We start from the raw sequence: 21,061 nt of genomic DNA, 5'->3' as shown, positions 1-21,061 counted from the left end.
CAATCCTGTCGGCGCGTGCGCCACATCGAACTAGAACGTTTTTTGACAACTTGTGTGCAATCGACTATCGTTGGTCAGTCCGAGGTTGAGTAGCTCGGGGTGTGCCGCGCGCATTTCGCCGGTCCCGCGTTGTATGAGAGAGAGAGAGAGGGAGCGCTCGCTCGCAGAGCGATGCGCTCGAAGGCGAATCGTAGGCGGTGTGGGACCCTTTCAACTTGTTTCACATTGCATCATAAAGCAAGAGCGTCTTGCGCCGGCGCGCGTACGTGCAGTTTGGCCCGACTACGCGCACGCGGTAACCGCATGGAGCGCATTTCTGCTCGTTGTCGACGCACCCGCTTGCACGTCGCGCGATAACCGAGCCCTTGGAACTGCAGAAACGCGCAGCGCAGGTGACTCTGGTCACGCTGCACGCATTCCGATCACGTTTGCACACCGCTGTCTTCGCAGAGCAATGCGGACGCGCTGGAAAGGCATGTTGCTGCCGCTTAGTCGCTGTTTGACGCCAAAGATCGCGTTCCGGTAACATAGAAATTGCACTGTGGAGGCGGACAGATACTCGTGCACCGTGCGGTCGCGTAGGAGTAACGGATCTGCCCACGCGTCTCCAAACCTGAACCGAGCGTTCCGGGATTGTTAGGTCCGAAAATAATAATAATGATAATAAAAATTATGAAGTTCGTTCTTTACTCACGAAAAGTTCTTGGTTGATCGTGCGCGGAAGTGCGACGGCGCGCTCATGCAAGATTGTGTAAACAGGCTGATGCAGTAGTTTGGAACTGTCAGTGTATTACGTGCAGTGGCTAATTTTTTTTCTCTTTTCCGTATAGAAAATTGAAACACCCAAAGAAAACCAAACGTGTTTATGGGATAGTTGAACTTTCTGGCTTTGTCATTTCAGTGCACTGTGGCTATTACCAGTAGGTTCCAGTGTGGAACATCGAAGTGTGTAATAGATGGTTTTCAGTTTATTTATGCAGACATGAGAGGCCATTGTGACCTATATACGGCCGCATCTTACACTTTTGGTATCTTTACCTGGTGATGGTGGTGGTGCTGGTTTGTGAAGGCCTGCTGAAATATTTTGCTCTAGTCCTTGATTTCAGATATATTTGTGTACTTATCTCTCAGCACAGGCACTAGACACTCACTGCCACTTTTTTGTCTGTGTTCAGGTACTCCGGCAAAGGCATCAAACAGCTGTGCTAGCTGAAATGGTGAGTTGCCAGACCACTTTTTTTTTTGTTCTTTCTTGTGTGCCATGTGTGGGCTTTTTATTCCAAACTAGGAATCTGCTGTTTCATTCCAGTTACTTAGTTTGACTAGTACTTTTCGGATTGTCATTGCATCTAAGGATCACCTCGAGGTTGCAGTAAACACTACAGATTGTGATTGTATTGCGCTTAAGTTACACTGAGGGAAGAACTAAAGGAACATAAAGAACAAGAAGTGGACGTATGTGATGTTGGTATTGTGCCACGTACGTCCACTTTGTTGTTTCTTTAGTTCTTCCGTCAGTGTAATTATAAGCACAACACAACCATGAACGTCCACCAACTAGCCCCAGTCATTGCTTTACTAAACTAAAGCTTAGGCCTCAGGTTAGGAGGTGGAGCATTTTTAGTAATGCCCAACACCATCAAAGTTGTATTTGAAACTTGTTGCACCTTAAAGGAAGCTGCGTATGCACTCTCATAGAGGACAAACATTTTATGGAACCGGGGTTGTGCTATGATACTGCAGTTCATTGCAGCCTTTTAATGTGAATATGAAATAAAAACAGAATGATGCAGTGATATGCTTTACTTACAGCTTGATGCAGTGGCATGGTACTTAATGTATATCAAGGAAGCAGTTCTTCCAAAGCATTTGCATCTGTGAACCCCATCTCGGATGAGAGTAGAGCAACATGCAAATAGAAATGGTGAGCTGGCACTTATGCTGGGCACAAGCACATTACCACGCACTTGTGCAAGGTTCATGGGAGGCCAATGGTTGAGGTTCAGCAAGCATGCCGCCTTTCATATGTGCACACTGGATGTTGACCTACAGGAGAGCACATAACACTGCAGTAGTTTTTGGCCACTGCTAAGAGCACACGTTTTCGTCTGCAGTTGGCTGAGGTTTGGCTGACGAGTTGCTGCCTGCCTCGGCTGTACACTGCCCACTGTTGTCTGACTGTAGTGTGTTGACATCGGACGTGGTCCTTGCAGGCGACTCTTCAGCAGTCTTGTTTGTGGATGCATTGCATGGTTGAACTTGCTTGACCTGAAGCATGTCTTGCAGCTCTGCCCATGGGTCTTCGACCATGGATGGCTTGACATAGCTGTGGGAACCGCCGCTGGCTCCGCGATTGGGCGAGGACTGGAACGGCGATCCAGACCAACTGGATCCTCGGGAGCCTGAAGACTGCGACATCAAGAGAAGAACAAGAGAAATAAATGGCAGGCAGCGGCAAAGTGCACACGCAGTGCTCTGCCGCTTCACCAAGCCAGGCAACGGCGCTGCGCACTACATCTCGGAGGCAGCTGTACGCCGACGTGTGCACCTTTTGCTCCATTCTCATTGTCACCTTCCAACAAAACTTACTGAGAATGCTGCCAAACACACGAAAAGGTTTGTAGGACCAAACTGTCATTGATTCTAGGGGCATTTTTACTATTGTTGCAATGAAACCAGCACTAGGTACCATTATACAACCAATTCTCTCATTTCATTCTTTTTTTTTATGGGATTTGCACTTTAAAGGTGTGCTGTTCCTGTCCCCACTACGGACTTCAAATGCTGTTAGATTTCTCTGGGGATTTAGTCATTTACTGATAACAAGATTAAGTGCCAATGAGGCGTACTTATGTCCTTGTCATCTCCAAAACTTCACTAACAAAACAAGTACTGTAACATTAGCTGCCATTTTGGTGGCTTGTTAGGCATTAGTGTGTGGCAAGTGCTTGGTGGAAGTGTGTATGAAAGAGACTTGTGCAGTGTTTGTGATGCCTTGTTGGATCCGGTTATTTAAATAAATTAAACTTAGTCATTATTATAAGGTCTCTTGGCATTCTGACGCGTAGATGGACTCGCTGGGAAAATAAGCACCTTGAATCTGCTGAACATGGCAGCTGCAGCGGCAAGTGACAGCATTTCTTTTAGGTGGTTTGTGACGCTCCGGCGCGTAAAACGACCGTGTACTATACATCGGCGAGCTTTCAACTCGCGTAAAAGCCTTATGAGAAGGCCAGAATGCCTACCCGCCGACTAGAGGAAAAGTGCTGGCGTTGTGGATAACCATGGTAGCCCTGCTGTTGCCACGGCGATCGTGGCGAGCCGTAGCTTTCCCTTGGGTACTTGGGCTGTCTGGGGTGGTGGCCATAAACGGGCGTACTGAACCTTGGAGAGGAGAATGGCGATGGCGGACCCGAGTGGGCCTGATTTCTTGGAGAAAACTTAGGCGTGTAAGTCGGTTGCTGCCCGCCACTCGGGCTCCGGTACGGCGATGTCGGCGGCGACGGATATATGACGCCTTGGGCGAACAGAGGCCGCTTATCGCGTGGGGAATTTTCGTTCTGCATTGTTATCTACGAGCTTGCGCGTCAACTTACTACTTCAAAAAGGCGCCAAACTGACTTTACAGACTCGTAAAACGCACCTGCGCCATATCAAACGGGCGCCATTTACAGCTTTGTTGTGACTGGCTTTGGCTGGCCGAGCGGCTTAGCTGTAATTTGCCGGCTGGCCGAGTTGCTGGCGCGAGCAGCGGCAGCGATTGTCGCCTTGTCCGTAGCTTCGCATTAGCTCGTTGCTCACGCGTCGTTTACTATTATTGATCAGTTGTAGTTCGTAGTTGTCTTGAAACTTTAGAACCGTAGGCCTAGAGCGCCGCTAGATGAGTGTTAGGTGTAATTTTGGCGTAAAGTACGCGGAAAGCAAATGAGAGAGGGCGCGATCGTTATTACTTTTTTTTTTTTTCGCTCGTGAGCAGTGGTTGCTGCCTGACATGGGCGTGATACTGTTTGCACCACTTTCATACATTTAGCTTTAATTTCTGTTAAGCCCAAATGACGAAAGTGGTAACAGTACCGGGTCAGCGTGATCTGCCAGTGCCATCGGGACTGCCGCGGTGCTTGAAAGGCAACGGTGACTACTTCAAATGGGTGAATGAAGACTACGCCGCTGGCGACGTTTCGCTAGACCGCGAAGACAGCGTTGATCTCGCGGTTTACGTCGAAAGACTTCTGTCATCTTTAGGTGGGTTCCAGTGCGGAAATTATGATGTGGCGACGTTAGATCAGCCGCTTGTAGTGGTGGTGGTGGTGAAAAACTTTTATTGCTCTCAGACGAGAAGCACACGGAGGCACGCACATGTAGTGAGCAGTTTGAACGAAGTTGCGCAGTTGGTAGACGCGACGTCGCTCGATAACCAAGCCAACTGCAGATACATCTGGTTTGTCGCCTTTCGCCGAGCTGTTCTCACGGTAGGATATGACTGTCACAATTATTTGTGGACATAAGCTTGTTTCCATGTGCGACCGGCTCGCCTTCCAAGCAGGTGCCTGTTTCGGTAGTTTACCGGACTGAACGTGCAGTGGCAGCGCACTTTTTGATTCTTTCAGCTGTTTGCTCTATTGCTGACCACGAAAGAAAAGCAAGTCCAGAGCGACAGGAGAACGTGCCGTTCACGGTTTGCCCATCAGTTTCATCCAGGAGGAATTTCCATGGTGCATCATAAACTGTCAGTTGAGGTAGACAAGCGTGTGATCCTGATCTACACTAAAGGTTTTGAAAGGTAGCAGCAGAAGGAGTGGGCTGTAGAGAATCATCACCGACATTACTGTGTATTCCTTTGCCAGCACAAGACGTACGCCTACTGCCGTGTATCGAGAACTGTGACAGATTAGCAAGAATCGTTTGTTGCTTATGTCAAACAACATGCTGGCAGAGCTACTAGAACCTCCTTTACATAAGTCAAAGCTTCGACTTTGCAGCAATAAAGTGTGTTGTTTCCACAGGCAGTTGGAGTATGCGCCACGGTAAGTTTGAACCAAAACAACATTCTCCACTTACCATAAGGTGTTCACAACATCACTGATAAAGTTTGAGAAGTGTAATGTAATTTTGCGTCCACAAGTGGTTTGGTGATCGGACACATGAGCATGTGGTTTTGACAAGTGTCTCTCGTGCTGCCAGGAAGTCTCATTGCATGCTGTCAGCCAGGCTATAGCTATAACTATGCTCTGCTATGCTCTGCTATACTATGCTATACTATGCTATAGCTTGTTAGAATGCAGGCAGTGGTTTTGTGGAATAAAGGCACCGCCAATGTGGCACAGCCTTCAAAAAAGGCCAGTTGACCATGCTAGTTCTCATTTCTGGGCATGCTTGATTTTAGAGAGAATGGCTCCAGAAGCTGTCAAGACAGATGTGACCAAGAAAAAACAAAAGCAAGAAGTCTAGAGGTGCTTGCAGCTAAGGCTTATGAAGGTAAACTGCCAAGTAATTGGTGTTGGCATGGACAGGATGTCGCAGCAAGAAGGAATTGGTATTTGCAAATGCATCAGCTCATTTCTATGGCCCTTTCTGTTTCAAGCATCAACTGCACTTGTTGAAATCTGTAAACACGGAGGGAGATATTTAGTGTGCGACTGTTTCGAATAGGGAACACGTTTCCATCAAGTTCAGTGCAATTTTCCACCCTTGCTAGTAAGCATGTGGGAGCATTCTGTGACAGTATGGCAAACCAATACTTTATGTTGCATTTAAAGATTACATTCTTCCTTTAGTTAACCTTTGCCATGATTTCATCTCATTACTCCTGAATTCTTTTTCACTGGATAGAGTTGAGGGTTACTTGAATCTTTTTCCAGTTTAGCAAGGGAATAAGCAGCTGTGTCTTTGCAAGAACTTTGCTGACTTTGGCTTTTCTGCTAAACACAAGTTTCGAAAAACATACGGAACCTAATGACATTGGTCCTTCTTAATCTTTATAGTATAATGTGCAGAGAGATCAGAAAAAAAATAATAATAAACATTCCCTCACCCAAGTGTGCGACCAGTTACAGGGAACCCTCAGCAACCGAAAGACCTGGGCCATTTTAAAGACCCTTCTGGCGAAGACGGAATCAAAAACTGTCACGGGGCAACACATACAAAGACTTATACACAACTTCCAGGGAACCGAAGAAGAAGCGCTCGAAGCCATCACTGCGAAATACATCGGAGACGAGCAACAACGGAAGACGCAGCCAGTCATTCACCCGGAGTACGAGGGGGAACCCAATCCGGATTTAGACCAACCTTTCACCAAGTCGGAGATCGTGGCAGCCATAAGAAATCTCACAAGAAACACGACGCCCGGCAGGGATAAAATTAACAACAAGACCCTCCGTAACCTGGACGACGGGGCGACGGAGAGTTTGCTAAAGTATATCAATGAAAGCTGGGAGACGGGCAGTATACCGGCTTCCTGGAAGCACGCGGACGTAACGATGATCCCGAAACCCGGCAAGCCCATCAACCTACAGAACCTGCGTCCGATCTCTCTTACGTCATGCGCGGGAAAACTCTTCGAGCACATGGTCCACAATCGTCTCTCGCCCTACCTGGAAGAAGGTGGGCACCTGCCGAACACTATGTTCGGTTTCCGGCCTAACCTCTCCACCCAGGACATTCTACTTCAGCTTAAAGAAGAAGTCATCGACGGCCTCAGCACATGCCACAAGAGTGCCATCCTGGCACTCGACGTGAAGGGAGCCTTCGACAACGTCTCACACGAAGCAGTGCTAAACAGCCTACAACATACCAACTGCGGACGGCGGACATACAACTACGTCCGGGACTTCCTGACGGGTAGAACGGCGACCATAGGCCTGGGGAATCTCAGGACCGAGAAGTTCCCAGTACCGCAGAAAGGAACCCCCCAGGGGTCGGTGATCTCCCCGTTGCTGTTCAATATAGCGATGAGGGGATTGCCGAACCTCTTGGAGAACATCAGGGGTATCCGTCACGCAATGTATGCAGACGACCTGACCATGTGGACGTGCACGGGATCGGCGGGCGAACAACAAGACGCCCTGCAGGAAGCCATCGACAGGACCGAGCATTATCTACACCACTGCGGTCTTTCATGCGCGCCGGAAAAGTCGGAGCTCCTGATCCTCAAAAAGAGGACAAGAGGGCGGCCTCCGCAGGACACACCTGACCCAACGTTGACACTAAATGGAGTCAACATACCCAAGGTGGACACACTTCGTATTCTGGGCCTCACTTTCCAGAAGGACGGTGCCGGTCTCGCCGCCATTAAAAAACTGCAAGCGACAGTTATCCAAGTCGCGCACTTGGTGCGAAGAGTGACAAACAAAAAGCACGGCCTGAAAGAGCAGGACACAATCAGATTAATACAAGCCCTGATAATCAGCAGAGTCACTTGCGGCACCCCGTACCTGGGTCTCAAGAACAGCGAGAGAGACAAATTGAACACCCTAATACGAAAAACCTACAAGCTGGCACTGGGGCTTCCACCGACGACGTCGACGGAGAAGCTGCTCAGCCTGGGCATACACAATACTTGGGAGGAACTTGTAGAGGCCCACAAGACCAGCCAGATAGAGCGACTCAAGCTCACCAGCACGGGTAGGGACATGCTAATAAGACTGGGCTACCCAGTCGAATATGAGTCTACAAAACAGCGGGTTCCTCTACCCCTGAGGGAGAAGATCACGGTGGCCAGCATCCCGAGAAACATGCACCCTGAATACCACAGAGAAAGGAGGCGAGCGAGAGTGAAAGCTCTACGTAAGGCCTACGAAGGACCAAAACAAGGAGAGGTCCGATACACCGACGCGGCAAAGTACAAGAACAGAGCGGCCCACGCTATCAGCGTGATCAACGGCCAAGGACAAGAGGTAGCTGCGGCCTCGGTAAACACTACAGACATCGACTGCGCGGAAGAAACGGCGATAGCCCTGGCGGCCACTACGGGCCAGCGAGAGGAAGATCTAATCACAATCATCACCGACTCGCAAACAGCATGTAGAAATTACCAAAAGGGCCGCATTTCCAAACAAGCCTTGAGCATCCTCGAAAAACGAGACAATTTTCCTGAACTGTACATTGTCTGGGCCCCGGGACACGAGTCCCTGGCGGGTAATGTAGCGGCTAATGCCGCTGCCCGAGATCACATTCTCCGGGCTATCCCACCAGGTTCACGAGCACCGGTAGACCAACAAGATAGCGTCCCGAAAAGATACGCCGATATCCTGAGCCACTACAGGCTGAGTAGGAGGATCTATCCACCCCCGCATCCCCAGCTGACAAGAGAAGAGGCGGTGATGTTCCGAAAACTACAGACCGGCACATTCCCGCACGGCACCCTGCTACACGCGATGTACCCTACGACCTATACCCACAAATGCGCTTTCTGCTCTAGGCCCAATACCCTCTACCACATGGTATGGGAATGTCAGCAAAACCCATCGACACCGCCCATCACCGGACCAACTGTCGAGCAGTGGGAGGCCCAGCTGACAAGCTCGAGCCCTGAAGACCAGCATCGCCTGGTGAGCAGGGCCAAGTTATCAGCTCAGGCCCACGGCATCCTGGACTAGGGAAGCCGCCCACCTCGGACGATTTTACCGTCGGCTCATTTCTACTAATAAAGTTTATTCCTCCTCCTTCCCTCACCCTGCATTTTCTGAATTGATCTCTTCCACTTTGCTACTATAAAAGGGATAAACAGGACTGCAACACAGGTTAAATCCTGGTTGCACTAGGCCAGAGCTTTAGTGCCTTAATCAGTAGTTTTAAATATTGCAGGCCCAATATATTGCAGATGCTGTCAGCTCTGCTTACAAACAGGCTTAGTCGGAGTTGGGTTCTGCACGTGCATTGTGGCAACATTACTATTTCCTTGGTACACTCCCTTGGCAGGTGCACACTGGTTGTGCATGCTATTTCCAAGACTAGAAAGCTATGCATGCACGGCTTTTAAACTGTTGCATTTCCAATTGCCTGATATCTTTGTATCCTGGCTACTTTCCCGAACAGCTTGTAAATGAGAGGGTGGCAAAAGTGCCAAGATGCGTCTCCCAAAAGGTAAGTAGAAAGAACAAATAGACAGAAAGAGCACAAAACTGCAGCTCCATCCATTTGTTCTTTTTACTCTCCTTTTGTATGGCACACCTTGACAACTATTGTGCTCTGCTAAACTAACAAAAGTGCCTCAAGTCTTTTGGTTAGAAGGGTGGAATCTCATTTCACAAGATCCTTCTCTACCCTCCACTTCCCTCCCTAACAAGCACTACTTCTGCAGTTGTAGGGGACTTGGGCTCAAACTTGGGGTTGGCCATAATGGTCACTGGTTTTTACTGGAGTAAAGCAAACAGTTGCCATAGTGAACTGCAGTGCTTCTATGAGTGGACTTCACATAAGGTCCTTTATATTTTGGATTCACTGTACTAGCTTGGAGTGGCATGTGCTTGACATTTGCTGTCAGACGAGCAGCGAAAATGTTTCATTGCTCTGGCTCGTTAAAACTGTGAAGCTATTGTGACAACTGCCAAAAGATGTCGCTCGTGTAAATTAGGTTTGTTGTGCTAACTGTACTAAGTCATGTGAAATGGCGACGACGACAAGTGCTGATCATTGGAGGGGCTGATCCACAATTTTGAAACTGGCTACAATGCATGATGGTGTGTGTGTGGTTTTCGGTCCAAAGGCCAGAGATGGCCAAATAGTGTTAGGATGGCAGCAAAGCAAGAGAGAGTGCTCATGCGAGTGTGTTAATCATGCCAGAAGGTAAAACGTTGATTATAGCACATGTGTTTACTCAAGTTAAGTAATGCCTTTGAAAGCATTGACTGAAGCTTGGGGCTTCCACATTAAGAAATGCAAGTGCACAGTTGGTGAGGGTTCTGGAATACAAGGAGCACCATACACCAGTGTGTACCTTTGTGTCCCTTATTTGAAAGTGCAACAGTAGTGAGTGCAGTGTCTGCTGGGAGTAGTAAAACAAATGTTGCTGGCCAAATTGATTGCCATTTCAAAAGTGAATTTTTGGAGAAGCTTTTCAGCAAAGTTTGTTTCACCCTGACTGGCACACACGCGCTCCTTGTTGCGGCACCTGTCTGTGCTGCAACCAGGAGGCAAACAATGCAGTGTCTTACATTTGGATTTGCATAGCATTTGTGTAAAATCTTTGCACAATGTTTTTGCAGGTGCTGCCTGATTGGCTGGTGGACAAGGTGCCACACACAAGCACAGCTGCCCAGGCTGTCTGCCCTGAAGTGACTGCGAAGGGTGGCATTATACGTCGTTGGTGGCCCCCTGAAGGGAAAGGTGCAGGTTTTCTGCTAAAGTTTGAAAGCAGTGTTAATAACGAAGATGTGCTTCTTCTGAGTATAGACCTTTCAAACGAGAGCTTCATGCTCTTATGCCTAATGCCTAATGCTCTCTGTACTGTTGTAACTACACATGAGCCCCCTGCAAAAGCACTGCAGAGTAGAGCCATGCGTGCCTTTGTACTCCCATGCAACAGTCCATAAAGGAGGTGCTCTCTTCCCCAATGGAAAGCTCTATAAGTGGTGATCAGATGCAATCGTGGTGCTCAGGTGATTTTGTAATATTTGAGGAACTGTTTGGCATGCCAGCACTGATGCGAAAGGCGCTGGTGCCATCTTCACTTTCCATTGGTGTCATGCATTTGCAATTCATATAATGGGCACCACTGCAGACAAAAGGCTTAGTCTTACAAAACAAAAGTCTTACAAAAGTCTTAGTTCATCTAGAAAATTGGCAACGTCTAAACGTGAAGCAGCCAATGGAGTAGTAAGGTTTCCCCAAATCGTTTTGCCGAATGGTCATTGATGTGCACTTCACCTAAAGCTTGATTACTCTTCACTGTGACCATATTATAATGTATTTTTGCAAGGCTGGTGAACGGAAGTTTTGGCTTGAAATTTGCACCCAACAACAGTCGTAGGCTGATTGTGAAACACCAAGGAGCTCCATTACATTACCCTTTAACACTATTGTCATTCTTCATGATCTAGTCTTTATGCTACCAGCTATGAGTAAACTGAAACTTTAGTCTGGTTTGTAGGGCCTTTTTTAAATGACCAGAAGATAAGGCCTCAAGTGTGCCTTGGGCAGGCCACCTCTAACTCTTGGTGAGCAGCACATACCCCAAGAGTTACAGTAATAAATACAACTAGCTTTGCTATCACAGGAACCACTCGCATACCAAGGTAAAGCTTGTGTACATTGAAGGCACAGGTACATGTGCCTGTATGGTATTATTTAAATTGCGAAACGATTCTTCTACGATCTTTGTGCTAAGCACATATATAGAGGGGACCCACTTTCGAGTAAAATCAAGTCAAATAATATTTATGGAAGCGACCGGAACAGGAAGGCTGGTTATTAAAATGGAAGGTCTCTTTTTGGGCATACTCGAGCCTATTAGGAGGGGTACAACTCAGCGGCAAAGATTGTCAAGTGCAATCCTAATTACGAGGGTCGCTTGATAAGTGTGGTAAAGAGCAATTAAAGATACGATGTTTGCAGAAAACAATATTTTATTTTTCAACAAAGTTCCCTTTCAGCTCCACACGCTTCATCCAGTGGTGCTCCACTTTTTTTATCCCCTCAGAAAAAAAGCATGGCTTGAGGCCCTTGAAGTAGTCCTTTACCACTGAGGTAACGTCTTCATCTGAAGAAAATTTGTTTCCACCCAGCCAATTGTTCAGATTTAAAAAGAGGAAAAAGCCGCATAGAGCCAAATCGGGAGAATAGAGTGGATGAGGCACAAGCTCGAAGCCTAACTCGTGCAGTTTGGTCTTTGCAACAAGCGATCTGTGGGGCGGAGCATTGCCTTGGTGAAAGAGGAGTTTTTTTTTTTTTTTGTGCTAACTCAGGTCGTTTCGTGCGCAATTCTTTTTTCATTTGATCTAGTAGTGCTGCATAATACTGTCTTGTTCTCGTTTTGCTATTTTGTAAGTTCTATAAAAAGATTATTCCTTGTGAATACCAAAACACAGTTACCATCACCTTTCCAGCTGAACAGTCTTTGCCTTCTTTGGAGCACCTTCATCAGGCCCAATCCATTGCTTCAACTGTGGTTTGCACTCTGGAGTGTAATTATGTATCCACTTCTCATTAACTGTCACAAATCAATGCCAAAAGTCCTGCAGATTGTGATCAAACATAGATAAACACTGCTTTGAGATGTTTGCCCTCGTGCACCTTTGGTTGATCAACAGTCGCGGCACCCAACTGTCAGGAATTTCTTCGCAGACACACAGATTTTAAAGAAGGGCGCTCTTTAATAGATAAATAAAAGAAAAAAGAAGAGTTCACAACCGCGTGATGACTGCCTTCCGTCGCGGCAGCCATCTCTCCCTATGTTACCAGCCTTGGCCTCTGATTCCACTAACTCTCAGCCATTCTGACAGTGAGCTGTCCTCAGTCTACACAGTATAGCAAAGGGTCTACTCGACTACCGCCCACATCAGCCAACTGAAGAGATGGGGTGGAAGATGCCAAGAACTGTCCAACCAATCGAGCACCGATGAGGAAGACAGCGTGCCGAGACGTAGCATGCTTGTGTCCGAAAGACAAAAGTCTTTTGTCAGAGGTATGAGGACCTTGGTCATTAGACCTTGAAATACAGCAGGACCGTTTCTCAATCCGAACACCATACGTTTAAACTGCCCTGTCTCATAAGGCATGATGAATGCAGTTTTGGCCTTCGATTCCTCACTCAGTGGCAGCTGAAGGTATCCGTTTGCACAGTCTGACACAGTACGTTCATGCTCTGGACAGTCGTTGCTGGTCATCAGTGTTTGGCAAGGGAAAGTGTTCAGGCACCGTCTGGCTATTTAGCCATCAATAGTCTATGACTAGACAATCTTATCCATTTTTCTTTTTCACGAGTAGCACTGGGCTAGCGTATGGCGAGGATGTTTCGGTTACAATGCCAGTCACTTTCCACTCTTTGGCAATTTCTTGGATTGCTTCTCTTTCCTCTGCATTAGTCGTGTACGGGTTGTAGCTGACTGGAGCGCTTCCGGAATACTTTGTGATAGTAATCTCCAGTTGGTTACAACGCCCCAAATCTGACAAATTCAGTGCAAAGCAGTCCCTGTACTCATTCAGCATCTGAAGCAGTGCATCCACTTGTCGTTTATTGACGTCTTTCCCGACATTCAGCATGCTACGATCAATGGGCTTCGGCTGAGGCACAGGTCTCTGGGGGGGTTAATGCTTTGCGCCCTGAAACAGTTCAGCGTGAGCCAACAAACTTCCCTTGATCAGCTGTTGGTCTTCATCCTTGTCATTCAACATGGGTATCTGAACCGTTCCATTTTCGATGTGAAGTGAAATAGCATTCCCTTACCAGGCCCACTAGGTAAGATCAGATTTCCTTCACTGTTGCTGGTCTCCACTGTCACCCAACACACAGTTCTTTTGGGCAGCACAATGGTTTCGTTGACACAAAGTGGTTCCTTGGAAGGCTTCATCTGGGCAAGGTCACTGTTACATACAAAATGGAAGATCATCTTGGTAGCCAGTCCTGAATTTTATCTCCCATGCGTAGGTATGCAATGTGGTCTTGTTCCATCCAGGTTCTACCAAACAACATGTTCGCGGGCAAGGCGCTGTTGTTGACGACAATCGCCTTGACCTTGCGGCATACCACGTCATCGATTTCTATGTCCACCTCCGAGGTCCCGATCAACCGAACTGTAGATGTGTCGGTGTTCCCAGACTCGTAGAAGTCTTGGGCCCTGCACACAACTTGTAGGCTGCACTTTTCAGCCGCTTGATGACGCAATATACAGTCTGAGCTTCCCGGGTCAATCATCACTGAGAGCTGGTGAGTTTCAGGAACTTTAATGGACCACTGCCACATGTTTGTTTATTTATTTATTTGTGATACCCTCAGGGCCAAAGGCATTACAGAGGAGAGTGGTGTTAATATACAAGCAAAACCTAAAAGAAAAATACAATATTCGCTCATAATACAATTTAGCTATATAATTGAAAAAAAATACATAAAATATTAGCACAATAACATGAAAAACCAACCTTACAAAGACCCTGTTTATACATTGTTAGCTAGAAAATTTCGGAAGTGTTGTTTGTCACTGATAGATACAGCATCCGAAGGAAGTTGATTCCAATTGCGTCTAGTCCTGGGCAAGAAAGAGTGAAGGAAATGCTTAGTGTTGCAAATGTCAATTCCAACTTTGTGGCTGTGGTAACCGGATGTGGATGGTGTTTTGAAACGAGGAAATGAGAAAAAGCATGAATATGAAGTTCGTAATGGTGTAATGTCCAGACAAGTAGATGGTGAGGCAAAGAGAACACCCGAGGGGAAAGACACAAAGTAGAGGGAGAAACGAGCGGTGGCTGCATTCTTGATTATCAAATGCCTTAACTCTGCTTTTATAGCATCATGTAAAAAAATCTTTGCTGTATGTTGACTTAGATTCATACTCAACTTCCACTGTGTAACAGATATTCAACCTCGGGGTTGTTTAGAGGCCCTTTATAAGCTTTTTTTTTCTTAAGTCTCTCAACTGGCACCCTTGCCTTATAATCATTACTGCCTTATAATAAAATAAGTATGGTATCCTAATGGCATACCTGTCTTTATTTAATGTGTACATTAGGTATAACTGTGATACAAGATAAGCTTGTGATCAGTTTGGCTTCTTAAAAAAAGTTGTATTGCCATACAAGATGTAAACAGAAGTCTCAGCGTTAGATAAGATCGGGAAGCATAAGGTTCAGCTAGCTTGTGGCATCTGTGTCCAAGAAACAGGCTTGGGCATACCACTTTAAAGGTTGCTGACTATGATACATCTTATTGACAAAGTGTAGCTCTAGCCAATAAATTCCTCTGCATTAAAATTACATTGCAGTAGAGCTGTGCAAAAAACATTGTTCCAGTAATCTGCAGTTTCGAGTAATTGAAGCAGGTGGTGCCAGTGGTAGCATTTGGCAGTAGTACCTGTTTGCAGTTGTGATTATTTATTTTGGTTTTACTCCCTGTGAAGACAGGCTTTGGCATTGTGAACTGATTGGCTGAGGAAGATGAAAGGGGTTCAGTCTATTCCATTTCCATTGTAGCAAGTGTTGATGCACTGGCACTTGCTGACGGCATTATAGACATGCAGTGGCAAACCAGTTCAATAGAGAAGTGTACATCATTAGAAAGATGTAAGGTGGGGGCTGAAAGCAGGATGCTGAGCTGTGAATGTGAATGTGCAAACCGAGAATGAATGACGAAACCTAAAAAACAGTGATATTGTAAACATTGCAGCAAATTTTCAAGAGGATTGGCAACACGATAGAAAAGTCGAGTGAGCTGTATCAACAAGAAGGCCACAATGACTCTTGTGGTGGGAGGAAATCAGCCTAAGAAGATGTGACAAGACATTGCTGAGGAAGCTTTCAACACCAAGGAACTGAGAAAGCAGCGGGTAAACAACATTGTCAAGGGGTAGAAAAGTCTGGAAGAAAGAAAAGGGCAGCCTTACAGCAACTGTTCCCCATGTGCAGACATGCACAGGATGAGAAGATACATTACAAATGTGTTGTCAGTAGAAATTGCTTGCGAAATTTTTTGTGCTTTAAGCTACCAGTAATTAAGTATTGAAAAATAGTTTGACAAAGCATATAAAAGAAGGCATTGAGATTACTGTGGTGCAGTATTTCAGTACACTGGAGCACTACGCCTTTAGCTCTTTGCATGGTTATATATGATTGGGAGAGACAGTGAAACAGCTATTTACTGTGTGCGACTTCATAATCAATGATATGTGTATAAATTGGCCCCTTTTTAATGTAGCACTTTTTTAACGGAGTTTCCATGGTAAACCAACCCTCGTTCAAGGAATTTTGTTTATAACTTGGGAACTTTCTGTATGCCAGAAATGTTATGCTCTATACTTACCTCAATAAAAAAAACTGGTTTTGGGGGCCGTTTATGTCGGAAGATATGATCACAATTGTGCCAAGGTCTAAAAGACCAAAGACAACTCACTCCTTTCTTTGTCACCCTCATGATGCATTTACAGCGGTTGGTTGGCTAGTTGCATTCCAGGTGTTCCAGGAGAAAAGGCAGTTTTAAAGCGAAGCTTTCTTTGTGTCTTCCTTTGACTTTGTGCTGCTGTTGTCTGGCACGTTGCATTGGGGGGTAGTTCAGAGGGTGTATATACATGGTAGGAGCATGGCAGAGAGGAAAGTTGACACGAGAAATTAGTTTGGACCATTCCATCACATGGCATGTTCAGAGTGCCCTCTGGAGCTCCCCTGGTGTCGCCACATAAGCCTCTTTACAGCTGTAATTATCACGACCCCCCTCAGAAGCATTGCAAAAACTGCAGCACTTACTTTTCTGCTAACGTACAAGTCCAGAGGGGATGTAGATAGAATTGGGGAGGATGCAGAGAATGGGTAGAATGGATGCAGTCTCGAAACAACTGAATAACAGCTTTGCCACTCTCACAGTTTCCATACAGGAGGGGAAGAGGTCGGGAGAGGGAATAGATGACATGAAAAAGCAAGGACACAGGGGTTGCAGGCAAACTGAAGGTGCAGTGCGGTACGGTTTACTTCTTCTACTTCTGAAACGTAATGCAAATTTGTCAAGCGGACAACCGACGCAGGGCATGTAGACGCAAAGCACATTGAAACACCGTAAGGTCTAGGCAGCACTACGGAAGCCATGGCATGTCAAATCAACACTTCTGTTCCTGCGGCAGTAGCTTGATGGCGTGATGTGCCATGTGAGGCAATGATAATGCCCAACCCTTTCAGACATTATGAACAGTTGTGCACAAGAACGCTTCAAGCAAACAACGTCTCTCTTTGTGTTCTTTGTACTATGCAGACAAACGGCAGTGGTGCGCTCAAGGAAACATTTATCAACTCGCCACCCTCGTATAGGACTAAGGTTTAACACTGGAGAAATTAAACATTCAGCATCAACATCATCGCTAATTATCATCAGTCAATGCAAACACCATAGAAAGCTTTGCTTACATTGATTACTACGGTGTGTAGCATCTACATATTTTTTCTACTTGCAGTTTTTTTTTTCAAATGTGTATGCTTGTTTCGTACTGCAAGTTGTAGCCCTAGTAAAGTGTTTGTGCTTTTTCGTCCCGTGCATAATCATAACTGTGATAAATGGCAGGACTGTGATCGCTAGGCTTATGTTTTCTTGACATATGTGCAATATACATCAAGCTTTCACCGTAAATATGTAGGCTGGTTGCTTTACAAACCATTTTGGCCTGTCTGATTATGTGGCAGCCCCTAATGCAAGCTGTCGATTTTATCTTTTGATTGTCAATACTGTGTGTATAACGTGCATTTAAACAACTGACATGCTCCAGCAGTTGTTGCTGTTTTCACATTGATGTGGTGCAGGTGGCTCGTGCCACGCATTGGTCAATAGTTAGCTTTCCTCTTGAAACTGCTGTTCATGTATTCATTCCTCTATGCACTGTTACAGTAAAAATTGATATTTTCAAGTGCTCTTGGTTACTGTTTTGCCACAAAGCTTCTGCGTTCAAGACTTTGCACAGGCTGTATGCTACAAAAGGAATTACATGCCTGCTCACCTGAAAAATGGAAGCATGAATTAGATTGAAGTCGGCAAACAATAGTACGAAAGAAAGAATGGAGATTGCAAATTGTGTTGTCTCATTGCTTCTTGTGATTTATAAAAAAAACGACAAAACAAGGCTCAGCATTGTGACCCATGAGCTTATTTTTGTGACATGTTGTCTTTTTAAGTTTACAAGCATTCTGTTAATGTTTACTTTTTTAATGGCATGCTACAAACTATGTAAAGGTGTACAATTGAACTTCATTGTGTTTTTCAGGCAAGCACTGAGAAAAGAAATGCACAATCCAGGAAAATGTAGCGCCTAATAAGCCAAAAATAGTTGAAAACTCGTTAAATAAAGCTTGTTATCAGTGTCTGAAGGTCTGATTGAATGTTACTTTTTTTTTTTTTTATTGTGCAGTGGTAGCCTTGAATTTTACCCAGCGAAGCTTGTGATTTCCATCTGTCAGTTGGGTCGATTGTTCAATAAAGAATGCTTGTTTTTTAGCACTCGTGGCCCATTTTAAATTTTGGTTAAGATATATATGTATATTAGTGACAACATAAGGTATCAAAGGCCGCGACAGCATCTAGGAGTGTGCATGGGTGTGTGGCAACCGCTTGTGCCATCGCCCACTTCTTTGGTTTTGCAGTCTTAAGCCGCAGCCGCACCGAGATTAGCGACCATGTCCAGCAAGCTCAGTAGTTACGATGCTCCAGATCATCATTGAAAGACGCATATTTACATTAGATGACATGGGTACCTTTTCGTGCCATCGCATTCTCAAGCTTCCTGCAGCTTTTCTGCAGACTCTTGGCATTGCACCTTCCAACTGCTTGCCCATCCAAACCCTGAAGTCCTTTTGGAAGCAATGGTGCACAGTTACCACAGAAGCAATGTTCCATAATGTAGGGAGGAAATGCATTGCATCATCGGTTGAAAGTCATTGCAGTTTAAGACATATGTAACAACTTGGAACAATATAATAAAAGGAACACATACTCCTACAGGAAGCAAACAAGACCAGCATTTCAGAGCACAATAGTTGGTGTCAACAAGAACATATCAAAGACGTTGTACTGAATATACATTTGTGCATTGTATGCAGATGCTGTGTTTAGGTAGCATGCAGGGAGCACATATGATTTTATGTCAAGCGCAGATTGTGTGTTATTCACTACGGCCTGACTTAGTTACTAAGTTGCTGGCTCCATTCCTTACTGCTTTGCTGTTTTTATTGGTAGGTGTTCTTGAACAAACAAACACTGCCTCAAAAGCAAGCCCGCCAGTGGATTTGGAGGTGAGGACTCTGCGAAACACTTATCACTCAAACCGGAGGCCTCATCAAAGTCAATATTTTGTATTGTAGTTTCAACTGGGGCTCGGCTTGTTCCAGTTGAAATGGTATACTAAAGCTGACTTCAAACTGGCAAATAGAATCGGTTAAGTCCTGTTTCAGATTGTCAGTTTAAATTGGCTTACAGATCCAATAATGGTTAACATCGAATTGCTCCACAAACGTGCCAGTGAGGTTTTGCCTATAAAGCCACTGGCTTCATTTCTAAACTGAATCTAAGCAGATTCCAAGCTGAGCAGGCTCGTTTGTTGTTGGATCACTTGAGGCAGCACGTTTAGGGGCAGAAACACTGCAAAAATGTTTACAGAGCAATTACACACTCGTAGCATAGCAATATAACACTATTGCCACACTGCGAGGGACGACGTTTGAGTAGTGCTGGTGCCAGAAAGAGAAGCAGTCTGTTGACAGCACCAGCCAGCACAACACGCCTCTGTTGCTGTGCAGTGCCTGAGCAAGCCCATTTCAATATAGGTAGATCTTCCTTTGCCATTTCAGCAATGTATGCATGGAGTACATTTCATGTGACTGCTAGATGTTATCTCTACAGGCAATGGAAAAACACTGAACCCTTTCCTACCAGCCATTTTTGCTTTGGGTGTCTCAAGACTAGAAGGTGAGAGCATGAAGCCACTGAAGCATAGGTATGTTTTCTTGTTTGTTTCTTGGAGGCTGCATGCCCCAACAAATCTTTCAAGAAGTGTGGAAAATTGACACAGCAGTTTAATAATTCTTTCGCAACACAAAAGTAACTTAGGCTCTATAGAAAAAATACCCCCCATGTGAGAAGCATGAGGTCGCCGGCTCAGTCACTGCTGCGATGGTCCCATTCCAAAGGAGGCAGAATGCAAAAATTGCATGTTTATTGTGCTTTGGGTTTACGTTAGAGAACCCCAAGTAGTCAAAATTAATCTGAAGGTATCCACTACGGCATCCCTCATAACCTACTCTGCAATTTGGGGACATTGAACCACACAACTTAATTTCTATAGGAAACAAATTTATTCAGGACACTTGCCTGTTCGTTCCTTGTTTTCTTTCTGCTTTTTACAAGGATTACGGACTTGCAGCTGTAAATAAGGTGCCCTAAATACAGAAGTATCTTAAAAACTGAGTACACAGGATAAAAAATTGTTTTATCATCGTGACCAGAAAGTCACCTTGCTGGTTGAGTGCTGGCGAGATGACATTGACTGTTTGTTGGGACTACTACTATAATAAGAACGTATTATGCCAGCTTGCTCGAAACAATAACAGAAGCTATCAAAATTGACAGGCGTGGCATGCGCTAGCGAGGCATTGTCCTCTTGCAGCACAATGCTCCTGCTCACAACTAAATTGCATGTTGCACAAATGGAAGCAATCTTTGCCGAATGTTAAATTAGCATTTGCCGTGCCCTCGGTCCTTGTGCTTTTGGGCTTCATTTCCTCTCCATCTGAAGCTTTTTTTTTTTTGGAAAAGCAAGCACTTTCTGATGGCATATGTTGATTGGTGAAGTCAAGTCCATAGCCTCCTTGCCAAATTGTGGCCCTGAGGTGAACTTCAACAAGAATGGTAGTTTCTGTTGTGCAAATGATGCCAGAGGTGTGTCAGTGCCTTTCGCTCGGCTGAAAAAAGTAGGTCAAGGGTAGTCTTTATTGAACGCTTCTCTTGTTGACGGAAAACCATGACGTGCAGATTGTTACATGCTGTGCTTGAGTAGAGCAGGTTTTTCAAATTTAATGTATTGGTCACAACTGTGAGTTGTTTGAGAACATATAGCTTTAGGTTCTGTTGAAGAACTGCTTTTCATGCATTCATGCTGTGGGTGCACAAAATGCGATGGAACAGTCGCGATATAATTATCTTGCTGCGCATGCGACAACTCCGCCGTCAGGAAGACTGCTAGCTGATTCCAGTGCAATGTTAATTCTGGTCAGCAAGAAAACTGCTGGTGGAGCTATAGTGTGCAACCGACTGCTAGCAAGAAGGAGGAGGAGGAGTAGATTTTAATGGAGAGAAAGGAGGAGAGGTCGGCCTGGAGAGCGTGTCTCTAGCCTGCTACTCCTCACTGGAGAATGGGGAAGTGGGAAATACAGGGAAAGGTAGGTG

At 45.5% G+C, this 21,061-nt stretch overlaps 2 protein-coding genes across 7 annotated transcripts in view; one reads left to right on the top strand and one right to left on the bottom strand.

Annotated features, from left to right (window-relative positions):
- LOC135917004 (cyclin-dependent kinase 12-like) overlaps positions 1-17,987 on the top strand; it is a 95,804-nt gene extending 77,817 nt beyond the window's left edge. The window contains exons 12-17 of one of the 6 annotated variants that reach the window (XR_011511391.1): positions 1,176-1,217; positions 2,287-2,616; positions 10,206-10,326; positions 13,614-13,864; positions 15,317-15,476; positions 17,889-17,987. Coding sequence is in view for 1 of the 6 variants with exons in the window: in XM_065450459.2 (XP_065306531.2) it covers positions 1,176-1,213 (38 nt within the window). In the remaining 5 variants the exon portion in view is untranslated. Of the gene's footprint in view, positions 1-1,175; positions 1,218-2,286; positions 3,038-10,205; positions 10,327-13,613; positions 13,865-15,316 lie in introns of those variants that run through there. The other 5 variants (XR_011511392.1, XR_011511389.1, XR_011511393.1 and 2 more) reach the window with 5 other exon arrangements.
- Positions 1,696-3,719, bottom strand: LOC139054647 (M-phase-specific PLK1-interacting protein). The gene is made up of 2 exons (XM_070532000.1): positions 3,246-3,719; positions 1,696-2,409 (listed from the first exon to the last, which is right to left on the bottom strand). The coding sequence occupies exons 1-2, from the start codon at positions 3,564-3,566 to the stop codon at positions 2,089-2,091; spliced, it is 642 nt and encodes a 213-aa protein (XP_070388101.1). The 5' UTR covers positions 3,567-3,719; the 3' UTR covers positions 1,696-2,088.
- Positions 17,988-21,061: the final 3,074 nt, after the last annotated feature.

Source organism: Dermacentor albipictus, chromosome 1 (assembly GCF_038994185.2).
Source record: "Dermacentor albipictus isolate Rhodes 1998 colony chromosome 1, USDA_Dalb.pri_finalv2, whole genome shotgun sequence".
Lineage (NCBI taxonomy): Eukaryota > Metazoa > Arthropoda > Arachnida > Ixodida > Ixodidae > Dermacentor > Dermacentor albipictus.
Note: the sequence above shows the minus strand (reverse complement) of the source record. Positions and strands in the feature narration are given on the sequence as shown.

Excerpts from the sequence above, each read along its gene's own strand:
- LOC139054647 (XM_070532000.1), bottom strand. The coding sequence starts at position 3,566 with ATGCAGAACGAAAATTCCCCACGCGATAAGCGGCCTCTGTTCGCCCAA. Across the intron at positions 2,410-3,245 it reads ACTTTTCCTCTAGTCGGCGG|TCTTCAGGCTCCCGAGGATC; the intron begins GTAGGCATTCTG and ends TTGATGTCGCAG.